Source organism: Fulmarus glacialis, unplaced genomic scaffold (genome assembly GCF_000690835.1).
Source record: "Fulmarus glacialis isolate BGI_N327 unplaced genomic scaffold, ASM69083v1 scaffold34642, whole genome shotgun sequence".
Taxonomy (NCBI): Eukaryota; Metazoa; Chordata; class Aves; order Procellariiformes; family Procellariidae; genus Fulmarus; species Fulmarus glacialis.
In genome coordinates, this window is record NW_009196518.1 from 36,861 (window position 1) to 57,521 (window position 20,661).

General features: G+C 35.6%; 1 protein-coding gene across 1 annotated transcript in view; it reads right to left on the minus strand.

The window, feature by feature from the left end:
- RUNDC3B (RUN domain containing 3B) overlaps positions 1-18,397 on the minus strand; it is a gene marked incomplete at its 5' end in the record, with an annotated part of 29,580 nt that extends 11,183 nt beyond the window's left edge. The window contains 3 exons of the mRNA XM_009572218.1: positions 10,806-10,963; positions 16,715-16,883; positions 18,317-18,397. Of these exons, the coding sequence (XP_009570513.1) occupies positions 10,806-10,963; positions 16,715-16,883; positions 18,317-18,397 (408 nt within the window). The remainder of the gene's footprint in view (positions 1-10,805; positions 10,964-16,714; positions 16,884-18,316) is intronic.
- Between the last annotated feature and the right edge of the window lie 2,264 nt (positions 18,398-20,661).

Genomic DNA, 20,661 nt, shown 5'->3' on the forward strand with positions numbered 1-20,661 from the left:
GCAGTTAGATCCCAGCAGACTTTCTAATGGCAGCCGCTGCAGTGAAAAAAAGCAGGTATGTCCTACCACACCACATTTTCTTACTCTTTCTGACTGGCCAACAGATCTTCTTGTGTCACAGCAACAGTACTAGTTGTGCCATAGAACAGATCCCCTTGAAGCTTCTTCAGCAATCTTTTTAGTCCTCCTTTATTATCCCCTAGAGATCTTGAAATATATCCTCCAGTAATAAAATTACTGTCATCAGTTTTGTACAGCTTTTGATTTCCTTGACCTTTGGAGTAACTTGGATAAGCTTATATTGGCAGAAATACCAGCAGCTTGACTCTTGAGTTCTAGTCTAATTACAGTGGAGATTTTATTTCGGAATACAGACATCCAGAATGGATCAAAACACACTACAATATGTTGACTTTGCATGTGCTCATTAAAATACTACCGCAGCGCATGACTGACACTCTTCACATCCTTGGACAAATAGCCAGGCCCGATTCTTTTGGAAGAGGATAACAGGCACAACCGGTTTCCCCAGATAGTAGGTCTTGACTGAAAACAAGAAAAATACTGAACTTGACTAGTGATGAAACTATTAAAAAAGGTAAAGAGCAGCTTTTAATTCAGTTCTTCAAGTATCAGATCCTTTCTGCTGGAAAATGGACGACTGTTAGCAAACAGCTTTTTTTGACGGATTATCAAATTTGCCTTTAGTAAAAATCCTCTCAAACAGACCTTGTCATTAAAGGAATTTTTTTTTTCCATGTCAGTCATGTAAATACAAATTATCTGTCTATAACTGAACTCCTTTCAAAAGAACATTTCTATGGGGGTGGAGGGAAGGGGAAAAAAAGTCAAGATCTTCCTTCAGAACAGATAAGGAAAATTTCACCAAAAACAGTGGTCGTCTTGACAATTTTTTGCCATTTTAACATGCTTCCCTTGGATTCAGTAAAACCAGCAGCATCAACCGCAAAATGGTTGGGTAAACTTTGGGTTGACAGAACAACCACTTTTTCAAACTTCCACTCACTTATTAGGCCAGCAAGATTTTCAGCAGAGATATCCAACATTATAACTGTAAGATGGATCTTCCACATAGACGAGTATTTGCCAAAAGCAGCATATAAGCTCCTTCAGAATGACATGTTTCTAATTACAAAGAACTGAATATGGGAACGTTGACTTACTTTGAAGGATGGAAGACAATGTTGTTTTTTTTTTTTTTTTTAAAAAAAAGGGGGGGGGGGGGGGTGAAAAAAAAAAAGAAGAAAAAAAAAAAAGCGGAAAGCCATGAGTAATATAAGTTCTTCCTCGTAGCTAAATGGGAATTAATACCACTACCAAACTATGCAAACAGTAAGACAGAGTTTCAAAGTCCAAGACAATTGCAGAATGAAAAAAATGCAGGATGAAAACCTGATCCAAGGAGAGGGGGGCCAGGAATAAAAAACCACACACACACAGAAAAGAACAGTAGAAATGGAGAAATGGGAAGGGAAAACAGGTGGCAAATAAAAATCTTTGCCAAGTGTAATTTGAGTTATAATCTGGATAACAAAATACTGAAAATTTTATTATGTTCAATGGTTGCATAAGAGTATCTCAATGACATACAGAAAAAGCACCAATCTAAATCTCAATCACTTGCTATCCAAATAGAAAGGCAGCTAATAAAAGCTGCTTGCTCAAGAAATCAGGTAACACACTACACTATTTTCTTGGTTAGAACTTCAGACATTTCACATTTTCTATTTTAAGCCTTTCCATAAATCATTTAAACTGTGTTTTATTTTAACAAAACATTGAAAAAACTCAAGACACTAAGTTGCAGCCTTAAAACTAGATTTTGAAGAAAGAAAAACCAGTTGTATCTTAAATTTACAAATACCATCCATAATTTAAAAAAAAAACCCCAAACATTTCTGTGACTGTGTGTGCACACTGACCTGTGACTCACCTTTCTTTTGGTCAAACTGTTTGTATTTTAGAGAAACTTTTAATTTTGTTTTGAAAGTATAAAATGGATTTTTCCATTCCTTTTTACTGGATGAAACTTAATTCTCGATCTTATTTATTTAAACCAATAAATATAGCGAAATAAAACTGAAATTTAGGATAATTTAAATATCAATTTCTTTTGTCTAAAGAATGTTAAAGAGATTGCTTCAGTATATCAATGATAAAGTAATATCTCTGCAAATACAGAACTAGCTTCTCCTCACCATTCTAACCTGGCACTATTCTTCCACCCTTACAAAAATCGGTTATATTTTTACTATTTGTCATTTAAAGTCAATTTAGTTTGGTATTGAACTTCATGTAACTTGCATTAAATATATTAGAAGAATGTAAAATAATTTTTGTTCAACTCTTCTCATTTATGTATAAGCATTATCAAATACTAGCTTTTCCCATCTGTATCTTCCAGCATATAGAACCAAATCCACACTAAATGAATATAAGGATTAAGAAATGAAGCAAGAAAAATTGGGACTTTCAGAAGCAAATGGTAATGCAAGTTTATTTATCTAAATGGATAAAGCACAAAGAGATCAAATTCAGTCTCTATGATTGTACTCTAGGAGTTAATGATTATGCACCATGATTGACTTACCCTATTTTTTATCTGATGTTCTCTATCCCCTCCATTTGCAGTGAGTATCAAGTTATTCAAACCCTTTTATGAAATCAAAGCCTCAGGTTCGCCTGTTCTAGACATGAGATAATTCTCTTTGTGAAATTAAAAGAGGAAAACATTGATGTTTGTAGTATAGGTCCTTTAGCATTACTAAACCAAAGCAGGTATTCTTTTTCTGCCACAGTTCAGGGAAGTTCAGGTAATATTACAGGGGAAGAAACTCCACGATCCATACAATGTGCTTTCCCACAGGGAATGCGCATCATTTGCGACTGCATAGCATTGAGGCCCTCAAAGGTTCAATACTTCTCATTATTATTTTGAAAGGCCTTACTTCCCCCTGCTCTCAACCTTATAATTCTACATTGGATAAAAATTCTGAAATTTAGAATGCATAAAGTGCTAATGTCCAAGTAACTTAAAGCTTTCTTGCTTGCTACTTTTATGCAATACCTTTATCCATAGAAGTGTAGTTATGGGAGAAAAGAGAAATTATGCCACTATAAAACCAGATTTTAGTATTACACATTAGACACTAAGAGAAGGGGACACATTGATATGCTAATGTCACTAAGTATGCAAAATGGTCAAAGGAAAGTCCCTATGATTCTCTAAACCAATAAGGACAAAGAAGAAGAGAAAAAACGAAGAGAAGAAGAAGAGAAGAAGAAGAGAAAAAACGAAGAGAAGAAGAAGAGAAGAAGAAGAGAAAAAACGAAGAGAAGAAGAGGAGAAGAAGAGGAGAAGAAGAGGAGAAGAAGAGGAGAAGAAGAGGAGAAGAAGAGGAGAAAAAAGAAAAGAAAGAAGAAAAGAAGAAAAGAAGAAAAGAAGAAAAGAAGAAAAGAAGAAAAGAAGAAAAGAAGAAAAGAAGAAAAGAAGAAAAGAAGAAAAGAAGAAAAGAAGAAAAGAAGAAAAGAAGAAAAGAAGAAAAGAAGAAAAGAAGAAAAGAAGAAAAGAAGAAAAGAAGAAAAGAAGAAAAGAAGAAAAGAAGAAAAGAAGAAAAGAAGAAAAGAAGAAAAGAAGAAAAGAAGAAAAGAAGAAAAGAAGAAAAGAAGAAAAGAAGAAAAGAAGAAAAGAAGAAAAGAAGAAAAGAAGAAAAGAAGAAAAGAAGAAAAGAAGAAAAGAAGAAAAGAAGAAAAGAAGAAAAGAAGAAAAGAAGAAAAGAAGAAAAGAAGAAAAGAAGAAAAGAAAAGAAGAAAAGAAGAAAAGAAAAGAAAAAAGAGCAGAGAGGAGAGACTCCTTACAAAACCGAGTATTTTTCACTTTGGAGTCAGCTAGCATTTTGCTGTAAATATACCAACACATCTTGTCCTTGAAGACACCAATAACTTCAAAAGCTTTTAACTTTTTTAAAATTTAAAGTTTTATTTTAATATAAACCTTTTAAACCCCCTTTTTAAAAGTTCAGAATGAGATATTAAAATATGAGAGTTTAAAAATAAATCCTTCCCTATCTACTGCATCTTGCAGAGTAAGTCCTTTTCTTCAGGCTGCTATGAATCCAGAAACTTTTGGCTTCCTGCTGCACAATAAACCCACACAATCCCTCTGGATTCTAAGAATAGCGTGTCCTCCGTCATGTCAGAGGCTTGGCTGCAATTTGTTTAATTCTGCATATTTCTTTGCTGTGCTTCACTCTGTATGCTCCACTCTGAATCGCAGGAGTCTGTCTGTCCATGTACTACACCCAGCTGAACTTTTCCTAGTTATATTTTTAAACAAAAAGGAAATTCCCATGTCTTCACAGGTTTCCACCTCACTGAAAACAGAACTTTCTTTCTGGCTGTCTATCCACACCTTTGTAAAACAGAACAGGCGTACGATATTGCAGCAAACTTCAAAAGAAAGAATTCCACAAAAACAAAATCCCAAACACTGCCTAAACAAAACAGTTTTAACATCTGTTAAAATATGCAATATAAAAACTAAAGTACAGACAAGTTGAGAAAAGAAGGAGCTGAAAATAGAACAGACTGCAATACTAAGGATTTAAAATTGCTGCTGCAAACTTGAGGGAGACAGACGACATACAGGAAGCATTACAAATAAAAGTGTGGCTAATGTGAATTATGGATTGATAGCAAGGATCCATGAAAGCTTTAAAAGGAAAGAAGGATTAGCATTCTCAGTTTTGACATTCTAGGAAAGAAATTTGCTAAGAAGATCAAACATTAAATTTTAATCTCCCCCTTCCTTTCAGTGAGAAAATAAAGCAGCTACAACAAATTGGATTTACTGTACTTATGCAGTTGAGGAATGCAATTTCTTAAAAAAAAAAAAAAAAAAAAAAAAAAGTCTTACGTGAGGACTATCTGAAAATGAAGGTAAAAGTGCTAAAAAAGTGATCCAGCTTTTGAGCAAGGATTACAAAGCCAGGCAACCCACCTTTAAAGTTTTACTCACAAGAAGACACAAAACACAGGCTAAATTTCAAAGCCATTGCTTAGACCTTTCTGCTCCTGTTTCCTTGGACAAGCTTTTCTCTGCTTTGTCCCTGACAGCACAGTTATAGCCTATATCCTCTACAATTTTGTGCCTTCATCTATGACCCTCCCCTGCCTGCTCTCGGGCAGAATATTTGTGGCAGCACTCTGAAGGCTCTAGAGCATTTACAAACAGAATCTTGACAAAGTGAGGAAAAGCACAGATACTATTTTCCTAAACAAGTTTTATTAACCAAATGGGGCATGATCAATCTTTGGAAAGGAATCATCTTTGCTACAAAGAATATAGTAAATCTTCCTTTAAGTACTCCATAATAGATCTGATAGAACACGGTCTATTTGAAACAGAGAAGCTCATTTTGCCTGGACTTAAACATGTATGAATATACTCTGGCATGCTGCTCTCGCAGATCTATTGTGGCTATGTTCAGGTGCTGCTGAGAATGAGCTGATGGGACTTCTCTGAAAGGCAGGATGCATTAGCCTGAGCTCAATGCAGTGCTAACATAGGGAAAAATAGGTGTGTGGACAGAGTACTCCAACAGTCAATGCCTGGAAAATAGTGAAGCATAAGTGACAGGCTGTGTACAACTCAGGAGTGGAAACATACACAGAATATTTACCATAATTAAAGAGTGTCACTGATGCAAACAGTCTCTCAGGGTTGCAACTAAACTGTCATTTCCTGTCTTTACAAAGACATTTGTATTATCCAGATCGGAACTTCAGTATTGCTGGATCTATCAGACAGCTGTATTAGAATATTAAGAATGGAGTACAAGCACTGTTTGGGCCTTGAAAAAACTGACCAATTCTGAAGCAACAGCCAGACAAATTAAACAAACCTAGCTTTAAGATTTGCTAAACCAAAAAATTCTAAATTATATAGACAAGCTTAATACAATGTAAGACGCCACTGTCCCTACAATTTAATTTGAGTCTTATTTGTGTCATAACCAAAGACAGAATTCCAAACACAGAAGAGTCGTCTTGAATTTCCTTCCCTCCACATGCCCCTCCACAAAACAGCAGAACAAGACAGGGATATAGGAAGAAACAGTAGAGGGAGATAAAAAACAGAGCAGTATAAAATATAGCCACTGAATCTAAGAAATAATTTTTCAATACATATGATAAATTAAAAAAAAAAAAAAAAGATTAAAATATTGCACCAGTTGGGACAAAGAGGCTGTACCATCTTACACCAGGCACACCAGCCTGAAAACATGAAAAATACCTTAGGAGGAAACACATGTCAGTAAACATTACGTAAATCACTATCATAATTTCAACAAAAATCACAGCAGAAGAAAAAAATTTTAAAGCATTTTGAGTTTTTTTTTTATCTTTGTATACAATGTTTTCCTTTTTCCTTATCACTTTATTTAAAAAGATTTTTTTGTTAAAGTGATTAGCTTTTATAACATCAATGAGTCACTATGCAGGAGATGAGTCACTATTCAGGAAATTGATGGAATCTCTTTTGTAATCATACATCAATATTTAACATATGTAAATATCAATTTCAGATGCAGAATCTGAACTTTAAAGTGACAAAGATCAGCAGAGTTTGCCTTAGACACAGGTAGTGTGTTAGCCAAAAGAAAGACTAAGAATCACCCTAAGGGGGGAAAAAAAAGCCTGTTTAAGCTGAGATAAAGAGTTTTAATGTAAGGATGTTGTGGGCAAACAGTTCCAGACGTTGCCCAGTCACTTCTTTGACTGAGCCAACTAGTCCTTCAAGGCGGTGGTCTCAAAAGTGGGGTGTGTAAGACAATCCTTTGTGGTACGGGAAGAAAATACTTTTTGTACTGTTAATAAATGAAAAAATTTTTTAAAATAGTGTTTATTTAATCTTTATCTCATCCTTTTCAATTTCTACTTTTGTGTATGTTTTATAATGTACATAATATATTAGTACAACAGTAGTACATGTATATAATTTATAAATAAATAAATATACCTATATTAGGGGAATGTGCTCAGAATTTTTTTACTGATGGGGTGCGCAATCAAATGTCTCTCTGCTCCAAAAGACATTCAACACTTCTTTGCAGGATCTTAGAGGAGGAAGAAATAGCTGCCTCTGTGAGTTTTGAATACTCCGGGATACAGTTCCTTGATGATTTGGGATCCCTCTCTATAACATGCATAAATTTTGCATGTTATGGAATTAAAACTGTTTTCTTCAGTTAGACACGCCATGGATCACAGGCTTCTCTTGGGTGTCCTCCTGTGAGCTGTTATTTTTAAGCACTTAAGAGCTGTTAATTTTAAGCACTTTAAGGCCTTAAGAACTGCCCCACTATCACTGTAAAAATACACTATTTCTATAGAAGAGTGGAGCCAAAAGCACTGTTCTCTAATGTTAAACTACAACAAGTCCCAGGCAAAAACACGTCCCAGTGACGGCAAACACTTCTGAAGAAAGTAAATGAAAGCCAGAATATGCCTCGTCTTTCTTACAATTGACACATATCACTAGGCAATCACTTCATCTGGATATGCTGAAAGTGGTAAGAGAGCAAGCTGTTCTTAGAATAGAACAGAATAGTTCCAGTTAGAAAGGACTTAAAACGATCAGCTAGTCCAACTGCCTGATCACTTTAGGGCTGATCAAAAGTTAAAACATATTATTAAGGGCATTGTCCAAATGCCTCTTAAGCACTGACAGGTATGGGGCATCGATCACCTCTCTAGAAAGCCTGTTCCAGTGTTTGACCACTCTCTTGGTAAAGAAATGTTTCCTCATATCTGGTCTGAACCTTCTTCTTGATCAGCTGTGCATTAGTTTAAATGTGTCTGACTGATGATCAGGTGGTCTAATTTGATTTGCCATCAGACACCTACCAGCAAAGTGAGACATCCAATCCCCATATTACTAAGAAATACAATTAAATTGAGAGACACAAACAAATGTTACTCTCTTGTGAATAACTGATTTGATAAATTTTCAGCTTCACTGTTTTCCAGATACTGGTATTCATGAGGTCCATGAAATGGCTTTTAACGACATTGAAATCTGTTTTGTTCATTGTAGTTTGGATACTCAAGCGTGTAAGACAAAGTTAAGAATACTGAAAATTGTAGAACATTAAGTTTTGCATAGCAGCTGTAAAAAAAAAAAATTACTTCCAAGTTTCTCCAATCTCCTATCTCCATATTTATTTCATGCTGTACAGCAAACTGCCTTATTAAATGTGAATATGGAAAAGCTTCTCTGTAGGTAATCTAATTTATAACCTGAAGGCCTTGTTGATCACTAGTGTTATCTGGTTTCCAAGTCAGCAACAATAACAACCTATACTGCCAAGAAAGTAAGATCTCTATTACCCATCCCCACTTTTTTTTTTTTTTTGGGAGGCAGACCTAGACATAGACTCAGATTCTGCCCAAATCCATTGAGAATATACGTAAAACATTTTGATTTGCATGCCTGTGAAACACCATTTTGGAAACATCAACAAATACTTACTCAACAGAAAGTTGAAGTGGTAGAACTTGCTACCTTAACAACAACAGCCAGTGGAATAGAAGAAAAGCATCATTAAAAAGAAAATATAGAATGTTTATTTATAATAGTGTCCATTACACAGCAAATGATCCTAAATCAGATCTCAAAGTGTTTTACAAACAGTAATGTAATATGCCTCAGGCAGAATTACAATCCCAAACTTGCTCTTAGTTGCTGGTAAAGAATTCAAAAAGATTACAGCATACATTCACTAATTCAAAATGCTACTAATGGTAGGGGAGCAAAACACTAAGATTTGGAATTACATGAACACCATTCTAAAACAGCTGACCATAAAAAGCAATTGGCCAAAACTCATGCCTTATTACAGACACATTACTGATACAACATATTCTGCTGCCAGGTCACCCTTGGTCAGAATTAAAAAGAAAGAAAAAAGAGCTATGAAAGAATGATTACAAGATGTTAACTATGAGTGTTGTTCACCATCAGAAACCTGCTAGGAATGTTTCTTCCCTTCCCTCTCCCCAATAAGGAACTATGAGTTCCTAACACACTTTAAGAAGAGTTCATCTGAGAGGCACACTACACTCACAGCAATAACAATGCAAAATTATACCTCTCTCTCCAAATATCTAGTGTAGTCCAGGCTCCTGATCGCAGTATCTCATAAACGGCTATACAAGAACACACTGTCAAGATAAAACAGAAACTGCTCCACAAGTTGAGCCTTTACATAAGAAGGCCAGCAAACAAAACCAAAACACAAAGAATGAGATCTTTAGAACAGTCTGATTGCATATAGCTCAGCTAAAAATTAACAGCAGGTTTGAACGTTCAAAATTTCCAAGTATCAGAGTGGGTTTAAATGAGCTTACACTTCCCCACCCCCTGCCCCCCCCCAAATAATCAGGGAGGCCCTTTAAAGAAGTATAACATGAATCATTAGCTATATCAGTAAGTTCAGAAAAGAACTCAAGAACAGGTATCTCTCAAAAGCTTACAGGCAATCAGAAAAAGAAAAAAAAAAAAAGACAGACTTGGAAAACCATCTTTTTTCTTCCTCAACTCTGAAACTGGCATAAATAAAATGCAAATGCTGTATTCCTGAGGATTTTCATAAAATCCATTTCAAGCAGTGGCAATAAAATGATCTACCACAAGACAGAGAGCGGAAAGGGGAGGGGAGAGGGGGAAAAAAAAAAAAAAAAGAGAAAAAGCTTTGTTTACAAGCTAGAAGTACTTTTTAATGCATAGAAAAGACCCTTCCAGGTAGTGTCTCTGTGAGACATTAGGCAGAGGGAACCAAAGTACCCCAAAGCCGTCTTTATATTCTCTTCATCCTAGATTGTTTCAAAGGCCACAGATGACTTCCATTTTACTTCAGGGTTCAGACACATACATATTACTCCAGATATAAGGTGAAATAATTTATCTTGTTATGAACAGAACGGAACATACAATTACTTCAGATGCATACTATAGCAGTCTCATGGCAATTTATCACCACACAGTGAGTCTTCCATCTATCTGGGTCTTTAAACATTACCAGGGTGTGTCTCTGCTACCAGGGTGTGTCTCTACTATCTGATAGATAGTACCTCTCTACCAAACAGGCAGGGCTGAGAGGATAAACTACCTGAATATTTATCATATTAGGAGTCACATATGTATTAAAAAATTAAGCCTTTTCCTGTTGTTTTAGCATTTTGCCTTGCATTGAAGAAAGGGTGAGTAGCAAACTATTTCATTGGTTTGAATATTTTTAGGACTACCAGATGCAATTCTACTGTGTCTGAGCCCCACACAAATAAAATAGAATCTATGCAAAGAAAATAAGTATTTCTTTATCCTCTCTTGCCTAACATTTTTAAAAACAGTGTTCAAAAGGAAGCTGCCTCCAGTACTTTTTTTTAAGGGTAGCCTTAAAGCTGGAAGTAATAAAATATAAAGAATATTTTATAAAAATGTGTTAAAAATTTAAGCAAGTTTACTGTAAGCTATTTCAGATCTTAAAAAAAAAAAAATTAATCTCAGAATTATTCTGTCTTACACTACTGCAGTTTTCAGGGGAGCCATTTCTGAATATAAGACTTGTCAGGAAAAAAAAAAAAAACTAAAATACATCAATTTCTTTAAGATGTTTGACTCATTTCCACAGGACCAGAAGTTCTTCATATTGTATAGTTAAATAAGTTAAATAAATTAAGTAATACTGCTCTAACAACATTTCTCCATTATACTAACTTACAACTGGTCTTGCAGTTCCACAATGATATATTCCAGCTGTTCCTTCTCCATTTTATGAGCTAGATCCATATCTTCAATTCTTTGTAACAGCAGTTTATTCTGTGAGACAGATTCAGATAGCTGGTTTTCTCTGAGTCGTACCAATTCTTCAAGGTAACCCTGGAAATGTAAGTGTTAGAAAGCCTTAAAGAACACACTATCAAAAAAACTTTTCATTATGTATGTTCACATTTTTCTGGTTTAAGATGTATACAGTTCTACTTTGGTTTTGTTGTAAGTTTGGTTTTTTTTTTAAATTTTTAAACAGACTAGTAAATTGACTTAAGATTAGTATGATATTTCCTAATAAGTACCAAGAAAATCATGTGCCTATTTATATTCCTGCAGAGGAATAGAATAATGATGAAACAATGAGAAGGGAATGCCACCAGCATGAAACACTATTTCATTTTTTGAAAACAACATAGAACAGTCACTAGTGCAAGAAAAAGATCAGAACTCTACGACTGAACAGATGCAGGATGTTAGATACTGTGTAAGAAGGACAACAGTAGAATGTATCTATATGGATCTGTATAGTTAATGAAAGGGATCCAGAATTATTATTTTAAAAAATCCAAAATTATTTTAAAGTTTCTTTGAAAACTGCAATACCACATCACACATTAAAATGACAAGGAAAAAAGTTATTGAAGTAAATATTCATCTACAGTAAAGCATAAGGTAAGACAACTGGTGAAGGTCACTTCTAGTAACACTGGTCATGTACAGCTGGAATGTGCATTTATGTCATTGTTTTTACAGCTGATACTATAAAAGATATGGGGCAGTCCTAATCACACTCCAACGACTTAGTCATTTACCAAAATCCACGATGTGAGTATTTAACAGCAGCTGTGATGGCATGTTGGTCACAAAGTATGTTCACATATTTAATTTAATTACACATCTGGTTACAACACCAAGGAGCTATTTCTTTCTCTTCTTCAAGCAGAGTCTCAGCATGTCAGATGTTAGTAACTTCTTATCAATTCTTAGTTAAAGCTGGATACAATAAGTCTATACTGCATAAAATTTTGCACATTCCTTGAACCCTGTGGAAAAACGTGTAACTCTTTCACAGGTGCCCACATTAAAAAAAAAAAAAAATTTAAAAAGGTAGTTTTCATAGATATAGAACAGGCATAGTCCTGTTGAGTAAGAAAACAGGTTTCACGTTAGCTGGTCAGTAAAATGCTACTAATATAATTCATCACCACGAAGATGATTAAGTGTTTGGAGGATCTCTCATATGAGGGGAGGCAGAATGAGCTTGGGATTGCTCAGACCAGGGTTGGGAGAGGAGGGAAGAGAGGGAGGAAGAGAATCATATCAATGTGTATCAATATTTAATGAGAGGGTGTAAAGAGAATGGAGTCAGACTCTCCCCTTCACTTGGTATCAATGAAAAGAGGCAAAGGGCACAAACTGAAATACAGAAAGCTATTTAAAAGTAGGAAAAAACTTCTTTATTTTATTTATTTTTAAATGAACACTGGAACGGGTTGTCCAGACAGGCTGGGGAGTCTGCATCCTTGAGATATTCACAGCCCGACTGAACAAGGCCCTGAGCAACCTGCTCTAGTCTACCATTTTTTGAGCAGGGGAGTTGGACTAGACAATCTCCAGAGGTGCCATCCGACCACAACTATTCTGTGATTCTATGGTTACATACAGTTCTATCCACTGGATATATTTATATTGGATAGGAATTTATTTTAGTTTCAATACAAGTTCCAAGGAATCTTGAGAGCTTTTCATTATGCCTAGTTCTGCCCCATCAAATGTTACTGTTATCTTGACTGTGAAGGTACTCCTTGGAGCTCTAAGTAGTGCTTTGAAAGTACTAAAGGATGTATTAGGACATACACAAATTTCCTGCCTGCCAGAAACATCAAACATTTTTAAAAAGATTTTAGACATGAAGCATCAGTATCAGAAACAGAATACTATGAACAGTAAATAGCTCTATCTATAATGACATGCAGATGCATCATCCCATCAGTGAAAAGCATATAAAACTCCAGTATAAACAGTACACAAAGAATTTAGGAGTTTACTACAGAAAAGTGAACATTTCACACCATTCCAAAATAGGGAAGGGATAACTTCCACATAAGTAACAAATGTGTAAATTATGACTCATTAATCTGGACAAGAGACAACTTGGAAAAGACAAACTCATCATATTTCCAGAGCAGCCTGGAGAGGGCAGGAAGGAAGTGGCTGTTCATCATTTTTTAAAATACAAGAGCTAGGCACCATGAAGCGAAGCTAGTAGGAGCCAAATTCAAAAGACAGAAAAGGAGGTGGCTTTTCACACAACAGATGGTAGGTACACAGAATGCTTTGCCAAAAAAATTATTTGTATGCTAAAAATTTACATGGAGTCAAGGGGATATTTGACAAGTATTTGGAAGAGAGATCCATCACGGGGTACTAAACAGACAAAGCTTATCAGCTTCAGGAAGTCCTTGAGCTGATATGCGTTGGCCATTCAAGTATTAGAGGAAAAACAGTGCATATACATTTGCTTTGTTTTTATTCTACCCTCCACAACTACTTCGGGCAAGTATCCATTGTAGGATAGTAGGATAACCTAGGATTCTTGGTCTAAACCAGCATAGCTTTGTTGATCCAATAAAGCAACACTAGGATTTACCTTGCTAAAATAATACCTGACCCTATCCTACCATTCAAACATCTCAGAAGATACAGATACCTTTATCTTAGCTGAAATCCAATCACTTGTCATATGTGACCCTGGTAAACTTCATTCACCTGTGCTATTAATGACTGCACATACTTAGGAGGCACAAAAGGAATTTATCATTGTTTGTGCAAAGTGAATGACAATAGAGCAAAAGAAGGATCTATCAGACCCACTGTACCAGTTACTAAAAATACATTATTTTCAACTTGGTCTTCTTGTCACAAACATCCAGTTTTCCAACACACAGAATGTCAGAAAGCCCCTTTGTTTGAAAGAAAACACTTTGTCTCTGATTAACAGGTACCTACTGCACTGTATGCAACTTGATTGTTGCTGCAACTTACTGCCATGGAAAAGGTCCCGAAAAGGGAAGGAGAGAAACACTCAGGAAAGAAGTTCTATTCCTTAGTCCATCTAACCTCTTAATGGTCATTTTTTCAAGTTACAATAGAACAGATGTAGTATAGTTGAAGTGAATTAAATAAAAATTTGGCAGGCACATCCCAAATTAAAATTAGACAATGGAAAATTTTCTGTCTGTAGGAATAAAAAAGTTATTTTGCTGCTGCAATTGCCAAGTAGGCATTCTAAAGGAGGACAATTAGGAAAGTGTCAATGGCTGTCAGAGTAGCTATCATTTTGAAAATTGTATTAAATGCACCAAAGTTTTCAAAGAGTTATCATAAAACTGACTTGAATTCACCCCTACATTAGCTGACTATAGAAGTTGGCATTTCATTATGAGAATGCTACAAGGAATACTGTGACTCACTAAAATAGTAATGCTCAAAAATTTGAAATACTCAGTATCAGATCAATGAATAACTTCCCATGGAATAGAAATGTTTCTGGATCTTAGAGTCGTGAATAAACCAAAACCTCCATTTGCTGCTACAGCCACTGAAGATCTTTGTGCTTTTGTAGATGTAAAGCTACCTAGTGATTCTGGCTAGTGGATTTGGACACCACGTTTCAATATTGTTTCTATAGATGACTGTCACACCTTTGATGGGGTATACTTCACGGCGTATCCTTGGAAATGAACCACCTAGATGTACCAAGAAAAATAAACATCCACCTATTTTGTTCTCTTCAATGCTTCTCCAGAGCTGATGACACTTCCCTCATTAAACCCCAAAATATTTTACAATTATCAGGGCAGGGGAGGGGGGAAAAGCAGAGCTCAAACCGATCCCATGTTTTTGTCTGGACACAAGGATGAAATGCTGTCTTGAATACGTTCTTGTGCTTCAAGGACTGTTGGGGTGGGGAGGGAGAAGTTTTCATTTTGTTTAGATATATGAAGAGATTCCTTTTGAATGGCATATTTTGGTTTACAACAGCAGGGAAAATGTCCTCTGTACCAGACAGAGCCCCAAGGAACACTAGTTCTTTCCATATGGAAGGTGATACCACACTGGCTGAGAAAATCATACCAGCAACATTTAAGGTCATATTTCAAAAATGAGAAGTCTAAGGGACCAAAAATAGAAAAGAAATAATTGTATGCATATTTTTTAAAAAACACCTCTCGCATCCCACAGTAAGTCTGACTTTTTCACGGTTACTTAGAAAAACTTTAACTAGGTTCTCTCACATGCATTAAAGTAAACCAACTTTGATTCTACACATTCCATATTAAGGCTGGAATTTAGCAATCCATAGCTACATTTACCCTAATGAATTGAAGATAGCCAGGACCCCTTCTCAGGTATATTTTCTCAGTCTGGCTATATCTATACTAAAACTCAAGTTCCAAAGGACCATGTCTGAAGTCATACTGGTTATTTGGAATGATCACTGACAAACACTAATTCACAAACAGTGACCTGAAATAATCAGGGAGAGTGCTAGTTGTCCCAGGTGAAAACCATGCCAACAATCATTCTTAGAATTTAAATATGTATGTGACTGAGTTGGTACCAGGACCTGGGCCATAGTTAATGTACTGAGTCCCAGCTGGCAGAAGATCCATTCTAGATCCCATCTGACCGCCCCTTTTTTCTTTTTAAAAAAAAAAAAAAAAAAAATTCTTTTTTCTTCTCAGTACAGTAAAAACTAGAAAGACAGAGAGATAATTCTCTGATTCTAATGCCCTAAACTAGGGGAAGTAATTACACCTCCAAGCACCATTATGTAGTTCCAGCCTTTCATATGGTTTACTCTGTTCCGAGTTTCACCAAAATCAAATTCTGACATTGGGAAAAAAGAATACTAAAAATACTAATAAAGTTCTTTCAACACATTAACCATTTGTCTTTCATTTTTCTTCCCTTTCATTTTTCCTGACCCCTCCTTTCTTTTTCTGTGCACAATTTCTTCGGTGTCTATGAACAGTCTCCCCCCTTCTGTCTGCCACTAGCTAATACATGTTGTTGACTCTGTAGTTGTAATATGCTGTTATGAAAAACTGACAAGCACTTTGCTTTTAAAAATACTAAAAAGTTTGGGCATATACTTCACTTCACCTTTAACTTACGGTATTTTGGGTGGTAGAGGGAGAACCTACCTTTAGTTTCTATAATAACATTCAATATGCCACCTAAATTATTAAAATCAAATACAAAGACACTCTTTTTTTTTCCTTTCCCATTCTAGCTTGAAGCAGGTCTTAAAACTATATTTTCTAAAAAGCCATCTCAGTATCACTGAGAAGATAGTTCTGCTTTTCATTCCTAGATGGATTACTTTGCTGATCTTTTTTGTTTACTGTAAGACTAAATGTTAAATTTTAACATCACTATCATTATAAAAGCCTTCAACTGGCAGTCTACCTACATCAATAAAATTCTATGGCCTCTAAGGAAGAGGAAAATCATGTGAACAGTCGTGTACACTTCAAACTCGCAACCTAACAGCTTCAGAGATACACTGCCTTTAATTCTGAGATTGGAAAAAGGAGCCAAAGCTTCTACATTAGATTGTGAAATCTGATCTCCAAATTATTATTATTCTCTTCCCCCTCTCTCCAAACCTCTTTTCCCTCAAATTAATGAGCAAAGATACTTAGATACTCTGAGGATCATAAAATTTAAGACCATTTACATGAAGCTAAATAATACTTAATATATTTTTCTGCCTTTACATAAATGGATATGTCACCAGTTGGCTTATGATGAGCTTTGGCTCCATCACCCCAACACAAACTAATCTTTTACCTTCTGTTCCAATGCAAGCCGATACTTCTGTTCTACCCTTTTGCATTTGTTGTACCAACTGTTTTCATCCGTGATGAAAGGAGGACCAATGTTCTCCGGAGTGCTGCCTTCACTGCCACTACTACCCAGCGTCCTTAGCTCTTCTTCATCACTGCTGATGCTGTCAGAACTGAAGGATCATATTTATTAGCCAAGTGAAAAGCTGTGTTTGTTAAAATGCAAATTCCCTTTGAAATTAAAGCACCACAGTTCTTAAATATATCTAAAGCTCTGTAAACCAAAAAGAATCGGAATGGTGGGATAGGATAGATCACCAAATACAACTTATATTTCAAGCTTTTATTTGTATAGCCACCTAAAGAATGGGCAAAGACTTGCTTGTGATCTTAGTCAAGTTGTCTTACGCAAGTCAGACAACTGTATGTGGGATACTCTCCCAGAATACAAAGGGCCAATGCATTACAATATGCTATTTAAGGAAGTGGTGATTTAATCTTTCCTTCACAAATTCAGCGCAAAAGTAGTATCTGAAAATAAATAGTATTCACTTCTAAAAATGCAGAAAAAGAAGCGATTGTCGTTATGTTAAATCATGATAAATTTAAATGAGAATGTACAGTTATAGTTATAGCGAAGACCACGTGCCTGTTATTTCACAGAACATGAGTATCTCGCTACATAGTATGCAGATTCATTGTTAAACTGTCTCCATAACATCCAGAATCAATGTATGCCACAGAATTCAGACATCTGTCTCAAAGACAAGAATTTTAATTTATCCCAATACCCATTTGAAATCTTCCCTTACAACTATGCTTTCCACTACATTAACAACATTTACTAGTTTTTTAAGCAGTGATTCCTGAGACCCCATGATCCTGCTGTGATGCAAATTCTGCTTTAACTGAACCATGCAATTTGTCATTAACATGTAAGCTAATAAGAACTTTGAGAGAATAACTAGGATGTTTCTTGTTCAGTTGTACATCTTCAAGACTACTCCTAACTCCCAACTGCTTTCTTCATTTTGGCAAACCTAACAATATAATGCATCCCATTAATTTCCATGCTTTTTGGAGATGCCAAATTGCTATCTGATCTGTTAGATAGTGATCATTCTTTTTATTATTAATCATATGGCTGATCGGAGGAGCAAAATGTAGCTGGAAGATCAGATTATATACACAACTGGTCATGATTTTCTATTATGTGCTAACTGCTCATACTGCATACTGCTTACCTGTCATATCTTACAATTTACTGGGTATATATAATTTTTATTTACAAAATAACTACTTCTAAGTTTATGGCTACACAGAAAAGGCCCAAGAGAAAGGACAACTTGGCCTGGTGATCTTCAAAGGAAATAAAAAATTCGTTTACTGCTGAACTGTGATTCCAAGTAAACAAAGTTAGCATGACTCACTCTGATGAGTCATGTAATAATTCCACCATTCTGAAAGAGCAAGGTAGCTGAGTGTACAGGTTTGTATTTAGATATGAATATATTTTGAACGTGAAATGAAAAGTAAATGGCCCAGTATGAAGTAAAATTTTGCCAATGAAATAAAATTTAAAAAGCAGTGTAAAGATAAAAAGTACCTTTGGGTGAACTTCAAGTATGGTGTATAATCTATGACAGCTGGAAAGCTGCCATCCAATCCCTCACCTTTCAGACAAAAACTGATAAAAGAGAGAAACAATGATAAGATTATAACAAGAAAATTAAATTACAATGACAGCTGAATCTTACCAATGTGAAACTTGATTTTTCTTAATTTTTTGGTAATAAGAAAGGCCTAGAGTATTTAACACTGAAATCCTACTCAGCTGAGCTAGACTGTAAAAAACTAAATGAGAGTCACTGAGCATATTATAGGATAATGAAAACCCCAACAAACAGAAATCCCCATGATCAGGGAACAGATTAGGGCAAGTGGTATAAACCCTAAATTTTAAATATTTGCTTTCATTCTGAAAATACAGAAGGATTGCAAGGAAATAACAGGAAAAGGAAAGTTAGCTGAAGCAAGAGAAACAGAAGAGCTATGGATGAGCATGGAATCTTCACTATTTAAAGCTCATTTAAACTGTTTGCAGAGTGCTTATGTAATCATCCTACTAACTTTAAGTCAAAAATCAGTTCTCAAAAATATTTCAGTGTCTTTCACCTTTCAGATACTTTCTGGTGTTGGGCTGCAGGAAGATGAGGAACACTAATGAAACTAACTTTCAGAAGATGTTCTTAAAATGGCTGTAGTTTATGAAGATCTGATCTACATTGTATTCTTTTTGAACTGGATATAAAAGATTGTATTTGAATCATGTTTGATTATCACAGAAGTAACAAAATTAATTATGCTTCCACAAGGCTCATATTCCTCACTCCTCCTATCTCTGTCATCAAAACCCAGATCCTAGTAAGACACAGTTTTTGCTAACTTAATTGCAAAGTGCCATTTTTGAAAATGCAGTCACTTAAGTGGTATTTGGGAAGTACATTCTGAAGGGGTTTTTTTCCCTAAGAAAAGAAAAGAAAAGCAAACAACAAAAAACACCCCTGCAAAACCACAATTATTTTAAGTAGATACATAATTCCACATTGCTGTGAGGGGGGGGAAAAATATTTAGATTCTGTTCTCACCTGTGTTCCCCCTCTCCACCCCAAAGTCTTATTTACAGTTCCACATAGATAAGCCAGTCAACATTTATAAGAGACTGTTTGAACTGAAAAAAAAAAAAATCTCAGATATAACATGCAAAGAATGGCTACAGCTTCTCAGCCATTCAAACCACAATACTATGAATTATACGTGGCACAATAAAAATGGTCCTGTAGCACTATGTTCCTATTTTGCCCAGAAAATTACTGGGCTCTTAAAAGCTGCATTGACAAAACTTAAATGTCTCCAACAAGAACCAATCATTACTCTGAACACTATTAACAAATACCTATAAATACGCTTATATTAGAAATCAGAGGACAAAGGAAGAACAAGCGCACTCATACAACTAAGCTCTCATACCAGTAGTATGTGTCACTGAGGCTTATGCGAGACAAACACAGTCAATTGACGATTATTTATGGGAGGATTTACATACTGCACACCTACTCTTGCTATGCTTCTTATTCATGTATGGCTATAGTCCTTCCAAGTATAGTGCTAATACAGAAGCAGTTTAATTTCACATCGTGTAAAGCTTAAACTAATAAAATCTGGTAAGATTTCAATTTGCTGTACACAAGGCTAGCTCTCTTATCATCCTCCAGCACACTTCCATTCCCCCAGAACATATGTTGAGGATGCAGTTAAGCCAATCTAATGACTAAATGCTGGCAAAAGAAGCTATCCTGCATTTTCAACCTCTCCCTCCCTGTTGGTTTTTTTTTTGTTTGTTTGTTTTTTTGTGGTTTTTTTTTTCCTGTTCCTCTCTCCTGCACCCCTACCCAGATGTTCCCTTTCCCCTCCTTACAGTGGTATTGGCACTTATCTGACTCCATGATGAGCTAGTTCAGCCATCAAGACCTGAATTTTTAGGTTTTTTTCCCCTTTAGCATCCAGTTGCAGTTCCACAGGCAGCTGAACTAAATGCTCATTGCCACCAGAAAGGGAAAATATTACTCAATCCTTTTTATTCCTTCTCTTCTCTAAGCTTTATGGTCCCATCATCTCTGCCACTAACAGGAAGCTCCCATGAACCAAACTATCTAACAAAAGAACTATCCTGTCCAAAGGCCTTTTGGTAACAGTCAATCACTCAGTGCATCCAGGGAGACTATGTGCTGTTTTCTACCAGTTTATCTCCTAAACTGGTTTATGCCAAGCATTAATGCTGCTGCAGGGTAAATATTAACAGTCTACTGCCAGGAGACTGGAGAAAAGTATTATCACTCTCCTTTTCCCTGTGCTGTATTACAAAACCCTTCCCCAGTGGCTCTGTATGAG